The sequence below is a fragment of the Denticeps clupeoides genome, chromosome 10 (assembly GCF_900700375.1).
Source record: "Denticeps clupeoides chromosome 10, fDenClu1.1, whole genome shotgun sequence".
NCBI lineage: Eukaryota > Metazoa > Chordata > Actinopteri > Clupeiformes > Denticipitidae > Denticeps > Denticeps clupeoides.
Window position 1 is genome coordinate 1,703,984 of NC_041716.1, and position 17,089 is coordinate 1,721,072.

The following is a 17,089-nucleotide window of genomic DNA, read 5'->3' on the forward strand; positions in this document are numbered from 1 at the left end:
CAGATGCTCCGATGCCACCCAGCACAGTGGGAGGTGTCTGTCCTCTCAGTGCTGAAGGACGTTTTTTTAGTCATTCTGCCACGTCGCCGGCGGCGCGGCGGGCTCCATGTGGAAGGATGAGTCACGACGCATCAGATGCCCAGTCACCCCGATTCAGTAGACGGCTTCGAAAGGGGAGGAGCTTTGGGTGACTAACGACTAATGCGTATTTATTATTTCTTAATATATTCAGACAATATAGTAAGAACCTGAGCAATATGCCTCATGTTAATATTGTTTTTAGATGCGAGTATTAAAAGCGCCTGATAACATGGTGGTGTTGGTAGTGGGCGTGGTCACGTTTGTGTTCAAGGGGTATCAGGAGTGTAGAAAAAGGAGGGACACGGAGGAGAAAGGGAGGAGATGGACGTATAAAGTATTGACAGGAGGGGATTTAAATGGTCCAGAATGAGGAAGTAGGGTGTGTGAGTGCTGTCAATCATGCCCACAGGCTCCTCCCCTTGTAAACTTTAAATAAATTTGGGTGGGTGGTTAGTTCTCCTACATACAGATAACCAGGAAACATAAATTTCTTAAAATTTATATAAAATTCTGTCTGTTCAATTCGTTTCTATTTGTGTACATCCTGAATACTTCTATTACATAATGCCAGGAATAATATGGAAATATAACAATAACAAGTATTACAGGTGATATATGATCAATCAACAGGATATATTGATAAATTAATGGAAACATAGCCATATTAGATTTAAATACTCGGCAACTGTATAATACTGAAATATCCAATATGACAGCATATCTGGAGTCAGGAAAAAAATATGCAAGCTAGACGCGCCAATTCACCCTCCCCTTGTCCTTTACTGACATTTAAGTGACATGTTTAACATCCTCTGCATCATCAGAACGTTCCATCGCATTTCAGCCGGGCCACAGAGTCCCCCATTCGGCGGCGTCAGCGTCCTTGTCATTTTTGTCACGTCTTTTTCCCGATCTGACGTGCCTGTTGGCGTCGCCGGCGCAGTGGCGGCGCCCGGCGTGATTTGTAGCGGCGCAGAAACGCCGCCATTAAATAAATTTACCATCTACAGTACATCAGTCAGAGCAAGGCCGCTCGATTTCAACACACACACACACGCACGCACAGTTTGTGCAGCAGTAAGGTCTTGGGAGCAACATTGCACTCCGCGCGTAAACACGGAGTAACACGATGCACGCGCCCTCGTTTAAAAACCACAAATTATTCATTGTTACGAGCGCGGAGGCGGAGCAGCGCGCGGGTTTGAGGATCGGGCACCATTTTGGAGATGCTCATCGATCAGGCAACATGAAATATTAATGCGAGCCTCCTGCCGGGCTCACACACACACGGGGACGCTGCCTGAGGAAGACGCAGAGCGGGAGGAAGATGAAAGACGGGCAGAGAGTCCCCGCCCGTCTCACCAGGCCTCAACTCACCAAGTTCCCCACGCTCAGCACGCCCTCGAACTGGGGGGTCATGGGGTAGTGCTCCATGGCCATGAAGAGCGTGTTGAGGACGATGCAGATGGTGATGGCCAGGTCCACGAAGGGGTCCATGACGATCAGGTTCACGATCTCCTTAATCTTCATCCAGGTGGGACCGCACTCCCAGATAAGGAACGTGTTGGCGAACTTGTACCAGCATGGCGGACATTTCCTCTGGGACTCTTCCAGCTCTGCGGAGGAAGAGAGGACGCGCATCACCGCGGTGTGGTGGGGGGCGGGGAGAGAAGGAATAATGGAGGAGGAAGTCGGAGGAAGTACCCTCCACCAGCGTGTTGGTGATGACGCTCATGACACTGTTGGCTCGCTCCTTGCGCCCGAATGAGGTGTTGAGTTGGTCTACGGACACCATCAGGGAGCCGGAGAGCTTCTTCTTGATCTCCACCTCGGTGGTCGGCTGTTGGACAGAGAGAGGGTGGAGGTGAAAACGGCGTGAACTGGCAGCGCCAACAGGTGGCAGGAGGGCAGAACTGCGTCACTGGGCCGGCAGAGGGGAAGACTCTGGTTATCAGGGTCGGAACTGGAAAAGAAACTTCACATTTCGGACCTTGCAAGATTGGTGCGGTTTTTGGGGGAGACACATGCAGGCTTCAGTCAGAGGAGAAGCACTGGGTTCGAGATATTTTATACCTACAGATATCAATAGCAGAAATTAAGGGGTCCAAGCACGGGGCCACGCGATTTCTAACCAATGCCAAAACCGACATCTTACCTCGATGGGCCCATTCACTAGTTGGAACTAAAGCGCCTGGAACTAAAGCGCCTGATAACCTGCATGTTGGTGTTGGAAATGGGCGTGGCCACATTTAGTACGAGGGCTATTAGGAGTGTAGAGAAACGCGGGGAAACGGAGGAGAAAGGGAGGAGATGCTCTACACGCTGGGCGTGTCACGTATTAACAGGAGGGGTCTAAATCATACAGCATGAGGAAGTAGGATGTGTGAGAGCTGTCGATCATGCCTACAGGCTCCTCCCCCTTTTAAACTAATCTCCTGGTTGTAAGATATAATTACACACCAACAAGGTAACTATAACAACCAGTCTTGTTTTTTAGCTTCATCTTGCTGGACCACAAAACCACAAAAAATGACTAAACTGTAAGTAATGGAAATATGGACGAGTACAAACCATGACCTCCCTCTGCTTGGACCCCAAAATATATATTTTTTTATTTTTATTGTTCCGATTATTGATTATAATGGATGTAATGTATTAATTTCTCTTGTATATATTCTACATGTTTAACACTGACAGCTGAGAGTGCAGCTATAGAACGAATCTAAATTATTAACTCGTCAATTTAGGCAAAGTCTACCCCCAAGAGTCCTCTGGGCTGTAACAGGCCTCAAGATATATATATATATATATATATGTCTCTTTCCCCTTAGCTCAGCACCAGATCTCCCCTGGAGCCCCCACACCCCCGGCCCCTGGCGAGGGCGGGTCAGTCGCGTGCATCAGCATTAGCAGCATGCCCGGAGTAAGAAGAGGAAAGCAGAAGAAGGCCCCACAAACCCGTCGAGGTTGCTCCCATGCGTGAGTCAGAGAGGTTTAGACCAGGAGAGAAGGCTACAGACCACCATGCTAACTAGAAGACGGAGGGGAGACTGGCGTTGTCTTTTTTTTACATTCAGAGTTGCTTCAGAGAGAATCAGAGAGATGGAGAGAGAGAGCAGGAAAAAAAAAAGAGAGAAGCCCCCGCTGGTGTGAAACAGATGGCGGGGTATTGATGAGGCTGATTGGATGGCTCTTTGCGCTGATGGAGGGAGGATTTGTGAGGGTGTTGTGGCGCTGTGGGGAATTCCACACCCTCCCGCCCCCCACGCCTGAGCCCCCCGCCGCACAACATGGCCGCCGACGCCGGACCGCCGTCTCAGAGAGGCGTTGTGCTGTTTTTATTACTACACGAATTCAGAGAAACTGTCATGACATGATGGATTCCGCTACCAAACGGCGCTCGGCACGTGGCTCCGAATTCACGTACACGAATAGATAAAAGAGGAAAGAAGCGCTTGGTTTTTATCCTTGATAAATTACCGGCCCCTTTGGTCGGGGTTTGATTGCCAGAACTTTAATGATGGTTTTGCACCATCCGAGATGAGGAGGTAGCGAGCGCGAGGGCAGTCGATCGTCAGACTCCTCCCATTTCCTAAAAACACCATCAAACTTACACTAGCAAAAACACCCCACGCTTAGCACGTATTGGCAATTCGAAGAAGGTCGTCATCACCTTCATCCACAAAATGTCAGAAACGACGGCTATAGAAAAGGACCATGCATGTTATCTGATATTTAATGGGTCCAATGAATTCACTTCAGCTGTTTCGTCATGGTGTGTGGCTCAGAATCGGAGAAAGCTCATAAGAAATAAACAGAGATGGGTGAAGATGTGTTAGTAAAAGGAGAAGAAGAAGAGAAGGCGGAAGAGGAGCTTGCAAAGTCAAAGAAAAGGTAGAGACTACGAGCCAAAACGAAAGAAAGAGAGGGTCCATCATGCCTAGACTCATCAGATTCCTTCCTTACACTGTCGTCAGAAGCTGCCTTATCTATTATCACCTCGGGCAGTAGGCGTCCGCCGGGGCCCGGGCCGATCAGCGAGACCACGCCGTTGCAGTCCACCGTGCTGTTGCGCTTGCCGTGCTGGTAGCCGCCGTAGCTGCTGCGGCGGTACGGGCTGAAGAAGGAGTTGCGGCGCTCCTCGCACTCCTCCACGGTGCTGTGCTCGTCGTCGGCGAACTCGTTCTCCGAGCCGGCGTCCTTGCCGCGGCCCTTGAAGCTGAAGATGCTGCTCTTGCTGTTGTGGCGCGAGAGGAAGGGCGAGCCGGGGATGCTGAGTAGGGACTGAGGACGCGAAAGAGGACATGATATGAGACGCCCCACTCCAGACATACACATCGACACAGATACAGGCCCCGTCCGCACATAGAAAACCGGAAAACGCCGTTTAACCCGCCTCCACACCTGCAGGTGGCGCTGTAACTCCCCGCTCTCCTCGCTTGGTGTCCATTTCTCCACCACAGTGAGTTAAACACGTTGTTGTTCTTATTTCATTAGAACTGTGCGGCGTAGAGACGATGTCTCGTGTGTGTCGCCGCCATTGCTGTATGTAGCCCGCGTTTGGGGTTGTAGGTCAGGTTGGAGGTTGGGTTAATACGCCAGCATTTTCATAAAAAAAAAGTCGCTTTGCCGTCCACGCAGACACATGGAAAAGAGATTTTAGTAAAAAAACGTTCTGGGTCCCCTGAAATGCTGTTTCCGTTTGGACACAAGGCCAGATTGGACAGAAATTGTCCTGTTTTAGATAAAAAAATGCTCTTGTGAGAAATGGTGGTAGTAGCCTAGCGAGTAACACACTCGCCTATGAACCAGAAGACCCAGGTTCAACTCCCACTAACTACCATCGTGTCCCTGAGCAAGACACTTAACCCTGAGTGTCTCCAGGGGGGGACTGTCCCTGTAACCACTGATTGTAAGTTGCTCTGGATAAGGGCGTCTGGTAAATGCTGTAAATGTAGGACGGGGGCTCAGACATTTCCATAAATCCTGAAGCCATAAATGAATGCATCTGACATGGGTTACCTGGTTCATGATGGAATTTCTTCGGCCCAGGCGATTGTCCGGGAAGCGGAAGCGGCTCTTCTTGCTGCCGTCGTCTGACTCCGACTTCACGAATTTCTCGCTGTCTGCTTTTTCCTCGCCACGGGCCTTCTTCTTGCGGTTGCGCCGCTCCTTGGCACTCTTGGAGCTCAGCTTGGACATTTCCGAGGAGCTGCAGGACAGGTTGCCCTCCCCTTCATCCTCTGCGGCGTCCTCGGACACCGTGCCGGCCGACGTCACCATGGCGTTGGTCTGCAGAAAAACCAGGAACGTACGTCACATTGCTGGACCCGAAGATGCATATATAAAACCGTCCGGCTTCATGCCCACCTGCGCTTCCTCCTGCTGTTTCTTCAGTTGCTCCAACATGGCCTTGAACTCCGCCTCCTTTTGCTCCGCCTCCTCCATGGTGGCCTGGTTCTGCTCCTCATACGCCATGGCCACCACAGCCAGGATCAAGTTAACCAGGTAGAAGGAGCCCACAAAGATCACCAGCACAAAGAAGATCATGTAGGTCTTCCCCGCCGCCCTCAGAGTCTGGAGACCAGAGTCAGCAGGTCATTTTTCAGTCGGCTACTCTGGTTCAGTGACACAATAGTAATCTGGCACAGCAATACGTACTAATAAGTATCGCACAAAAAAACATGCTGTACTAGCGCTGCCTCTGACCTAGTTGTGCACACACACACACACACACACACACACACACACACACACACACACACACACACACACGTGCAGCACATTATTAACAGTGTACTGGAATACCACCTTAAGGTCTGTTTGACTGAAGAAGAAACGCCGATCTCATTTCATAAAAAGCAACAAACTGTTTTACGCGTGACAAGTCGGCTTTGGCACATCTTCTAAATTCCGAATATTTGAACTGAGTTTCGAAAGGAACAATATTAAGTAAAAAAAAAATATCAATTTAAAATGGGCATTTGAAAAACAGCTGGGCACAATGCATGTGTTCATGCATCATCCATCACTCATAAAAATACATAAAATGCCTTTCATCATATAAGCAGCCCCAACATTGTATTGATAAGACGTAGGTGATAAAAATGCATGTGCATTCAAAAAAAACAAAACGGCATGAATTATTTATCTGAAACACTTTCAACAGTCAATTTTTATTACGTCCACCCGCAAAACCACGCCCGCCGAGTAACTGGGTTCCTGGCTGTCAACTTGCAAACCTATGATCTGCGCCTCCGTTAACTTTATTGCTCTCGATAATGATCTGCATGCTCGGCAGTGGGCGTGGTCCGGTGATGTGACGGTCCTTGTACACGCCGGGTAATGGAACAGAAAGGGAGGAGACGGCACAACCGGACGAAAAAGCATCTGTGATGTTTGCGAACACGCCCCAAGTTTTATCCTACCGCTGGAGTAAAAAAAAAAAAAAAAAAGTTAAAAATAAAGTCATCAGCGCCCTAAAAATAGCCCTCGCCCCCCATCCCGGTGGAATAAGGAGCTCTGCCTCGTCCGAGGTCTCTAAATGAATTCGGTAACGGAAATGGCTTCACAATCAAATCACGCTCTTCTCCAGCACGTCTGGAGTGATTGTGGAGTGAGGAGAGCACGGCGAGGAGCTCCCGGCTGCACTCAGTAGAAATGAGGGAGAATAATGTGACCCATGCGCCATGCGTAGTGGACGAAGGCGAAGGAGCCTTCACACGGTGACCGGCCACGCCTTATCACGTGCGGTCAAATGGGCTGATGAGAAAGATGTGTGCTGTGATCTGGCCTAAAGAGTCCGGACAAGTACAGCTTTTTAAAAGCCCGGCTTTCTTTTTGCACGCTACAAGCACTAGACTAAGTGGGAAATGAAGAGATGAGAGTCTAACCTCCGTTTCATGCTCCTCAGCATCTCTCTCATGACAATTACACCATATCACCCGACAACAAATTAAAAATGAACATTTAATAAAATGTTCACAACCCGACCTGCCAAGAGAAGAACTAAGTGCCCACGCAGCCCTTTCTGTTGCTGTGTAATTACGTCCTGAATATGAACTTAAATATGAAAAGGGGAGGAGCCTGCAGGAGTGACTGACAACCAGCAGCATTTCTGCCTCTACCTGTGTTAATTATTTTTGGATCAATAAGCAAAAATCAAATGCAGCCTTCAGATCATTTCAATGAATGTAAATCAGGACATAAATAGCAACTAAGACCTGTACAAGACGGAAGCTGGTGGTGAAAGATGAGACAATAAAGGAACGGAAAAAAAAACAATATTTCTAGTGATGGGACCAAAAATAGGCAGCCTGTGTTGAAAAGCCCCCTTTCTGAAAGTTGTTTCTCATCTCCCCTGATTGCCAGCACCGCTGTAATCCCGCGGTAAATATTTAATGCCGCCATCTACGTGTTTCCTCCATTACCGTGCAGGCAGAGCCCGGTCCTGCGGTGGACGAGGCCACGCCTCCCGCTTTTTTACGGCTTGAGTCCACCTGGCTTTTTATTTTGCCATACACGTAGAACCGGGCTGCAACATGGAGCTATGGACTGGCAGACATTGCAGGAGCTTCGTCCCTCGCGTAGTCAGTGCTAAAAGACTCGGACGATTCTACACTTTCACCGATACGCAACTTGCGTACGTGACGATTTGCACATTTCTCTCGTCTCAGAAACCAATGCACGTCCACTTTAAAGCGTCTCATCAGATGTTGTCCCTATTTAGTCATTTTTATTGCTGTTTACGTTAAATTTTATGTCAGCTAAATTCATATTTGTGTTTAGTCTTTTGATATTTTTATAAATTCACCATGGTGAATTTGGATCACCATTTCAATAAACCTCTCCATAACCTCTACACAACGATATTTTAAATTGTCCGAGCATCATTGTATCATCCAGATCTTTCTGGGGTCTTACCAGCTGGTACAAGTTTTCCCAGTAGTCCTGCGTCATGAGCCGGAACAGAGCCAGGAAGGCCCAGCCAAAGCTGTCGAAGCTGGTGTAGCCATAGTTTGGATTGCGCCCAGCCTTGATGCATGTGTAGCCCTCAGGACAGCGACTGGACGGGGTGACAGTGGACAGTGACTCAGCGTTATTCCTGCTAATCGGTCCCATAATTCCTCCGAGGTGTCCTAGCGAGGACCACTCACCCCGAGTCGGAGCTGTTGCCACATAGAAGAGCGTCTAGTTGTCCGTGGAGGAAGTAGAAATTAGCTGAGGATGAAACGAAGAGGTCAGAGGTCAGCCAGGACCACGCCCGATGGCATCCAGTGGAACATGTGTGTGTGAGAGGTTCCTCACTGTCGTTCGTGATGTACTCGTCCCAGTCGAATCCCACGCTGCCATTGGCCAGGTAGGTGGTGGAGTTGATTGGCCAGAAGACGCACTTGTGCCGCAGGTTCCCCATGAACAGCTGCAGGCCGATGAGGGCGAAGACGCTGAGGCAGAAGACGGTGAGGATCATCACGTCGGACAGCTTCTTCACCGACTGGATCAGGGCACCCACGATGGTCTTAAGACCTGCAGCGCACACACACACACACACACACACACACACACAAAGACGAGAGCGGTTGTGCATCTGTCGGACTGCTACCAAGATGGACAGCTGGGGTCAGGAGGCATGATCCTTTAGTTCTCTTTAAAAGCGGGAATTCGTTCCGTCTTTCTCTCGCAGTTACCTACAGCAGGTGACGCGCGTATGCATATGAATATGCATACGCAGCAGGTTAAAGGCATGCCCTGACCCCAATTTTCAGCACGCATCACACCCACGATACAGGACAGTTCACTACGATACAGGAGAACAGGTGAGGAGCCATCCCCCCTTCTGTCTGCTCTACATCAATCTGGAAAGTGGCTTCTGGTTGATTTTCATGTCGTATATTCCTAAAAGCAGCCATGACGAAGTGGAGGGAGGACTCCCCACTGTCCAGTCGCCAGGAATTACTGCAGCACAACAAGGGGTCGATGACAGAAGGAGAAAAACAGGCAGGAACGTGGGGAAGGGGGGAAGGTGAATTCGCATGCGGGTCATTTAAACTCCAAGGCTGAAGGGGAAAATAACCAATGCCGTAGCGCGTCTACAGGCTCTTCTTTTTTAGATTTATATGTATAATTTTTAAATATAATCTGAATGCACTGGCTCCCTGTACCCCCCGAGTCCAAACCACTCAACCAAAGACTTCATAAGAACTTAATCCACCTATCTACCCACCCCCCTGTTTACCAGATCAGCCTGTGACCGGTGGGAGGAGCCTCCTCGCACTTGGTTTTAAAGTCCATCTTGGGTGAGCAGGTGACCCGTGTCACATGCCATACACGGGTATTAAAATGAATTTATATGCCCGCACCCAGTGTCACTGTTAAGTTGTGTTCTTAATGGCTCAGGGAACATGTTCTAATGAGGAGCTACATGGGCCGGCGGTGGCCCAGCAGGTAAGGGAGCGGACCCGCAGTCGGAAGGTGCCACTGAGGTCCCCACACGCTGCTCCCTGGGCGCCTGTCATGGCTGCCCACTGCTCACCAAGGGTGATGGGTTAAATACAGAGGACACGTTTCACCGTGTCACCGTGTGCTGTGCTGTGACAACTAATCACTTTCATTTCAAACCTAAAGGCCCAGAATCACCTGTTCAGGTGACGTTCATGTGAAGGACACTTCAGAACTCACTAGCATTAGCTCTAAAATATGCATCACAGGACTCGTACATACAAGAGTCGCTTGACTATCAGACGCATCATCTGGGCGTGTTACGAGTAGGAATATACTCTCAATAATTCGCTTTTCTCTGATGTCATCCGTACGAGGACGAGATGGATTTTAGAACCAAGTGTAAACTGGGCCTGAGTGAATATATTACCAAATACACTCCTTCAGGTGGTAGGAGCTTCAAAATGAAAGAACGTTCTAGCGGCAGCACAAGAGTAGATTCTGAGGTTCACTTTTTCCATTCCTCTGCATCAGCGTTCACATAAAACCTTTATTCTTTATTCGAGTCCAGGTGGGCATTTTTTAAAAAAAAAACTTATTTCTCTTTTTTTTTTTTTTCTGGGATGCAAATAAAAAAAGAAAAAAGGTTCAAATAAATATTGTCAAGGACAGAATTTGGCCAAGCTCTTAGTAGACTAACATTTTGTATAAAGCAAGTGACTTTCCAAAGCATCATGCAGCATAAAATAGATCCACAAACTAGGCTTGGCAGTCTTCATAAATAAAACAGCGCTGTGGTCTTTGGGATCTCTCTGGGAGCTATACAATTTTTATCTGCTGGAACCGAAATACACACAACGTCCCGGATGCGTTCTACGTTGTGGACGTTGCGTTCCGCGGTTTAACGTGATCCGTAGCTACGGACAGCCAAACAGCCGAGTGAAACTGTGTTTACACCTCATTACGGACGCAGCAGATACATGCAGGCCGTCCACGGCGATGGGACCTCGAACAAAAATTGCGCGTTTTTTAAACGTTTTCACAGTAAAATGTTCAAAATTGCAGATTTTTTTCAAAAGGTTCCAGAAAAACGCTAATAATAATAATTCCATAAACAATTCAATGGCTTCCATTTAGGAAAGAACGTCTTACTTTCTCTAGGGTCGTGAAATTAATATTTTTGATCTTGCTTTCTAGCATTTTTTTTACCCGCACCATATGTGCTATTAAAAAAAACAATACATTTTGGAGTCACTTATCATTATGCGGTAAAACTCTCAACCGGCTGTCACACCTTCACTTTAGTTTTAGAAAATTGGGAGAAATATGGCCAAGATGGTGAAAGTACCAGTCAAAAGTCTGAACACACCTACTCAGTGGCAGCTTTATTGAGACTAGGATTTTTGCCGTTTCACAGTCCTGTGTCTTCAGTTTTGTTCTATGACGTAAAAAAGGAGTTGGTGCATCCAAACTTTGGTTTGACTGGCAGTGTATATCTGCATTTTGGTTCTAGGTTCTAGTGTAGTAGCTGGCGGTGATGGCGGAGCCGCCCCGGGCGGCTTTAAACGCTGACGGAACAGAGAGGGTCTTTGTGGTTTCGCTTGTTGGTTCTAAGAAGGTGGACCTCTGACGGTCCATGGAGCAGAAGACAGTGCAGACTCTCATGAGAGCCCTCAGATTGGTTGTAGACTGCAAAGCCTATCAAAAATGTATTCAAACCATTTTTGATCGTTTTTGGAGTTGAACAGAGTAAAGTAAAAGAAAAGAAAAGAAAAGAAAAGCAAAGTAAAATGGATCTCTCCAAACCAATTTAAATTGAGATAAAAATGCAGAAAAGAAACCAAAGATAACCAAATACTCAGCCTCAGGGTTTAAATCTGAGTCTCACCTGGAATGACAGAGATAGTTTTCAATGCTCGGAGAACTCTGAAGGTTCTCAGCGCAGATACATTCCCCAGGTCCACAAACTCTGTTACATATCTGAAATAAGGGAGGATCACACACAACAAACACCAATGACAAAACACACACACACAAGAGCACGACACCGACCGACCAGCAGGAGGAGGAGGAGGAGGAAGAGGTGGACACGCCAGTCACAGAGCCACTGAAGAAGAATAGAAACACGCACGCACACACACGCGCGCACACACACACACACACACACACACACACACACGCTCACGGCTAAACACCAACCCTCTCCCGAACCCGCCCGTCCGGGCGTCTTACCTGGGATTACAGAAATAGTTTTCAATGCCCTCAGAACTCTGAACGTGCGCAGAGCTGAGACATTGCCTAGGTTTACAAACTCTGTTATATACCTGCAGGATCAAACCAAACCACACATGAAGAGCTGGAACAAAATGCACAGATTTGAATTTCAAACCCCCCCCCCCCCAAACCCCCCCCCCCCCCCCCCCTTCCTTTTCCCCGTTTAAATTGCATTTGGCCCTATGATTTCCACCGGGAACAAATTTACAGAATCTTCACAGAACGAACGAAAATAATGGGTTAAAAAAGCAAGTGGTCAACGTCTCACAATTTTAACATGAAAATGATTTCTGTGAAAATCATTTCTTCCGGCCAAAAGGGTCACACATGCTTACCTTTAGTAAAATAAATGACAACGGATAAAAATTAAAAAGCTGGACTCAGATAGGCCACTGTGGTTGGGCGATAGGTCATGATTATGACGTCTTGCATAATTAAGAGTCATATTGCCATCGGAATATTGTGATAAATGCTGATTTCATTCATATTGGTGCCATGTCACCCAACCCTGTGACAGAGAAGCTGAAAGCAAAAAAAAAACGTGACAATGGAACTCATAGGGCCCCAAATGACTTGATTCGGGCCCCCTTGTTCACTGGAGCGCTCTCTTCTCTCCACAGGAAGGTCCTGGGGCGCCGGATGGGGCGCGCCGTGAAATCATCAGCCCGCACTCTATCCACATCGCGGCTGGGAGCACTTTATGCATGTTGCGTTGCAATCGGGGCTGCCAATCAACACGAATTAATCGCCTGCCGTTAATTATTTGCCAAATTTGCAATCTCTTGGCTAAAATGAATCAAAATGGATTTGAAACGGATTCATTTGCTGCGATATTTAAAACTATTAGTGCAACGCTACAAGTGCAACTCACATGTAGGCATCAACGGTGAAGGCATCACCGCATGCATGATTTTCCTGAACATGTTGGCCAATCAGGGTACGTAGCTGGTTGCTGCATGGCGGACACGCCCACCCTCAAGCGTTGGCGCAGTTCGTGCAGTTCATTAATATTAACGTTCAACACGTTCGTTTTTTTGACAGCCCTCGTTATAATCTGCGTATTGTCCATTTCTTCTTTGGTTTTATTGATTTCGACATCATCTATTGCATTTTCTTGCTTGAGAGACACCAATGGCCGGAAGCGAATTGCGGTAAAACCTCTACTCTGGTAATGAGATTACGGAGGCGTGTGCAGCTGCGGCGCGGCGGACATGTTGAGAAGCGAGCCGCTAACGTGGAAATGGACGGTGGAGAGGAAGGCGGAGTTAAGAGCGAGAAGTTCAACACACACTCACGCACAGGACGCTCATGTCCTGGAGACCTGAGAAAAACCTAGAACGTTCCTAGAGTGGTCAGGTAGAACATATTTGGCACAAAAGTTCGGTGATCACGGCTCACCTAAGCAGGCTATGGAACCATCTCCCGACAACCTGCTGAGGAGGGACGTGATCACCACGTTCTGAACCTACAGCATCCTGGTCCCTCGATCGCTAGCTCAGGCCGGCACGCCGGACACTTACGCCATAGAAATGACCATGAAGTCCAGCCAGTTCCACGGGTCTCGGAGGAACGTGAAGTCGTCTATACAGAAGCCCCGGGCGATGATTTTTACGAGAGACTCGAAGGTATAAATCCCGGTGAAGGTGTACCTGTGGGGCAGAAGAGCGGACCGGTGACCCCACGCGGTTCCGGTGCAGAGGGGATAGTAATGGTTGAGCAGGAACTCGGAAGGTTTACTTACTCCACTTGTTTGGACCATTCTGGAGGATTACTAAAAGTCATGAACACACAGTTGGTCAAAATTGTACACATAATGATCATGCTGAAGAGCGTGGGAGGAGCACGTCAAGGAAAACTGTCACTTTGTCACATCACGCAAACATACAAGCACGACTGAAACAAAATGACGTTAATAATGGCGATAATTAAAAATAAAATAAGCGGCTCGGGATGTCGATGGCCGCAGAGGGCCTTCTGCACCATTATGCATGATCAAATATTTATAGGTGGCGGGGGCCGCGCTCCCTAATGTACCACAGCCGCTGAGAGAGCCATCTGGCCGGCGTGCCGGAGGACCGTTGGAGGGGCACGGGAAGGGCCGCTCCGCGTTTTCAGTAATTATTATAAAAAAAAAAAAAAAAACTGAAATGCGTTCCGGAATTCCGGGTTTTGTGTGAGGCTGGCTCCACGCAAGCTGTGGACTGGAACCCGGAACCCGGACTGGTAAGCGCGACGGATCGGATCTTCGGCCGAGTGGAACTGGCTGCTCCTGTTGTGTCGAGGAGCTCGCGGAGCAGATGGGCGTTACGGTTGAGGTCAGGGAATGCGGCGACCCCCCCCCGGGCCGAGGGGGCGGGGCTCATCCGCGGAGTCAATAGGCATTGAAGGCGAGCGCGACGTGAAGGAAGCGGCATGCGCTGCACCGCTAATGCTGGGCGGGGCCGCCCCGCCCCACGGCCTAATGACTGGCCAGCGTCCTGCCCCCTCTCCCTGGGCCCCGCAGAGCCGCTGGAACCGCCTCACTTCCGCTGTCAGAAAGCCAGGAGTGGCATCCGGGCACCGTGAGAGCGTACAGTTCATCACACAAACACAACGGCACAACACGTTCATGCACGTTCAGACGCGAGCAATAGGCATTGCTCGTTCCTCGTTGGAAAAGGATATGAGTGTATCAAAATTTTAATAGCTATTCGCCTAAGAAGATTCAAGGGGTGTATCAGGTACAAGGAGGACGTGGCACTAAAGCGGAAGATCGTTTTCCCTTTATTTACCACTATAAATGTCTGTGGAGAGAGAGAGAGAGAGAGAGAGAGAGAGAGAGAGAGTTAAACTTGCATAATTACAAACAACACGTGGGAAATATTAACAATTATAGATGAAATATGGAGAGCTGGGCATTGATCCCACGCTCGGCCAAATGGTTCTCAAACCTCGATATGCTGTATCATAAAAAAAAAAAATACATATAATTTAAGAACAGATTATCCAGATTGTTTGAGAGCCTTTATTCCAGACACGTAAAACAGGGAACCGGAGCAGGGTCTTCAACCAATCAGATTCAGAATCAATAATGAATAAACTGCCCCCCCCCCCACACACACACACATACACACACACACACACACCGTAGGTAATAATGCAATGGATTTGAAACAAACACTGACAAATTGGACGAAAAGCGGATCCACGAGCCGCCTGATTGCTGTGTGAGCGGACGGAGGGCGGCCCTGGAGGCGCACGGCCCTCTGGGAAGGAATGACTCAGCAGGAACGCGGCTGCGAGTTCCAAGCCAGTCGTGGAGAGCAGCGTGACGCGAGGGAACGGCCGAGGTGCGAAGAGAGACCCCCACCCCCCACCACCACCCGCGGCTGTCAGCAGTTCCTGCGCTCCGGAACGTTCCAGAACGGGAGCTGGCTCATGCTCGACATCGCTCTTATTTGAAAGCTGAAGCTTGGGGCCTTTTTTTTTGGGTAGAATACTGATCCCTGATCAGTAAACTGTGGGACGTGTTAAAAGGCAGGAGGCGAACAAACAAGGCCGGAAAGGCTGAAGACGACCTCGTCATTTTTTCAGTAAAACATGGCCCCCACCGGTTAAAAATGAATGAGGCCCGGTTCTGCCCGTGCCGTGGAACTGAGACCATGGGCTGAAATCCTGAAATTGGTTTCTTCCCAACCTGCAGAACCCAACGTGCGTATTTGCTGCTAAATAGATCAGTCCGTGTGTGTGTGTGTGTGTGTGTGTGTGTGTGAAACTCAGCCAGGCTGAGTGTGTGCGTGCAGGACGCGCACTAAAACACACACAGGACCAGAGGAACTGTACTGGGCTGCCCGCTGTAAAGCTACTAAAAATTTCATGTTTTAAAGCAGAGTGGTGGAGAGGAGGGAGGGGAGGGGAGGGAGGGGGTGACAGAAGGGCGTCGCTGGGAGAACTACTGATGATAAAAAAATAAACTAAAAATAAGTTCTCTGAAAACTGGCCCAATAAACTACACATTGATAAAAAAAAAAGAAATTATTATAACTATAACAGCCTGCTAAACTACATAAATTCATTGCCGAATATTAAATATTTCATGTTGTTTTCTTGCCTGCAAGGCAACAGCATTAATAATCCAATTTTTAATCAAACAATAACATCTTAATAATTGTCCACGGGTAACGAACGGAAAATAAAACCTTAGTAAGCCGCCTTAAGAGTGCTGACCGGTGCCAAATATGTCAAAAAAAAAATTGCATTAATTAGCCCGATTAATATTCAGATCCATCTCTAATCTGAATATTTAACGCTCTCCTTGCCCTAAAGTCATAACTTAATTCGTAACTGGCACTGATTTGACAACTCAGCTGTGTGAAATAAAAACTGTGCCAAGGAAAAGAAGGAGGAAACGGTCCACGGGCGTTAAAATGAGGGCCTGTGTTCTAGAGGCCCAAGCCAGGGACACGTCCCACAGTTTACTGATCCGGGATCAGTATTCTACAAAAAGAGGCGCCCAGCCCCCACCCTGTCCGCGATGGCGAGAGTGCAGCGTCATCAGGGATTCACCGGGCCAGCGAAAGGCATCAATACGGCGCCGTAAAGAGACCCGCGAATCCGCTTGGCGGGTCAAAAAAAGCGATTTCCGTGGCCGAGGGTTGATTTGTGGACGCCAGACGCCATCGTCTTCAGACCAGACCAGATGATGCAGAGCGACCAATCACCAGTGTTCTGACGGGCGATTCACCAGACGTGACACTAGCCAACACTCCTCACAGACGACGTCGCCATCGCGTCACAAATCCACCGTCTCTTTTGTTGGTATTAGCAAAACGCGAGAAAATGACAGAGGACATGTCCCCTGGACATGTCACACTTCCGTTCTTCTGTTTGGACTCTTCTGACCCGTCTGGGCCACCGTACTTATAGCAGAATGTGTACATCGAAAAACACAATGGAAATATTACGCTGATTAGATGTTCGCGTGTTATAGTGTTAATTACGAATAACCAATATCTGAGAGCAGGGCGGAGCTTTCCACGGATTTCTTTCTCCGCCCATCTAACAGGCATCAGTCGGCTCAGGCCCGTCACACAAACAACGCAGCGCCCGGACATCCGGGTGCCTGAGTGCTGGCCTGGCAGGCGGAACCTTAGAACCGACACTAATGCGCGGCCACAACCGCGGCATCCGTACACAGCAGCGAGCCTGCGGAGACCGCGGCCTCCTTAGCGGGAAGCAGGCGGAGACTCGCGTCCGTCTTCGGTTCCTGCGGCGTTCTCCGGGCCGCCTGGTTACATATGAGGGCTTCCGCACCACA

The 17,089-nt window shown here is 48.6% G+C and overlaps 1 protein-coding gene across 7 annotated transcripts in view; it reads right to left on the bottom strand.

Moving 5' to 3' along the window:
* Positions 1–17,089, bottom strand: part of scn8aa (sodium channel, voltage gated, type VIII, alpha subunit a) — a 41,890-nt gene that overhangs the window by 18,067 nt on the left and 6,734 nt on the right. For 2 of the 7 annotated variants that reach the window (XM_028993058.1, XM_028993059.1), the window contains exons 3-13: positions 14,458–14,576; positions 13,535–13,624; positions 13,314–13,442; positions 11,408–11,499; positions 8,238–8,607; positions 8,005–8,146; positions 5,452–5,658; positions 5,104–5,373; positions 4,048–4,365; positions 1,786–1,921; positions 1,459–1,697 (exon numbers count right to left, since the gene is read on the bottom strand). In XM_028993058.1, the coding sequence (XP_028848891.1) occupies positions 1,459–1,697; positions 1,786–1,921; positions 4,048–4,365; positions 5,104–5,373; positions 5,452–5,658; positions 8,005–8,146; positions 8,238–8,607; positions 11,408–11,499; positions 13,314–13,442; positions 13,535–13,624; positions 14,458–14,576 (2,112 nt within the window). Of the gene's footprint in view, positions 1–1,458; positions 1,698–1,785; positions 1,922–4,047; positions 4,366–5,103; positions 5,374–5,451; positions 5,659–8,004; positions 8,147–8,237; positions 8,608–11,407; positions 11,500–11,751; positions 11,844–13,313; positions 13,443–13,534; positions 13,625–14,457; positions 14,577–17,089 lie in introns of all 7 variants that reach the window. The other 5 variants (XM_028993065.1, XM_028993062.1, XM_028993063.1 and 2 more) reach the window with 5 other exon arrangements.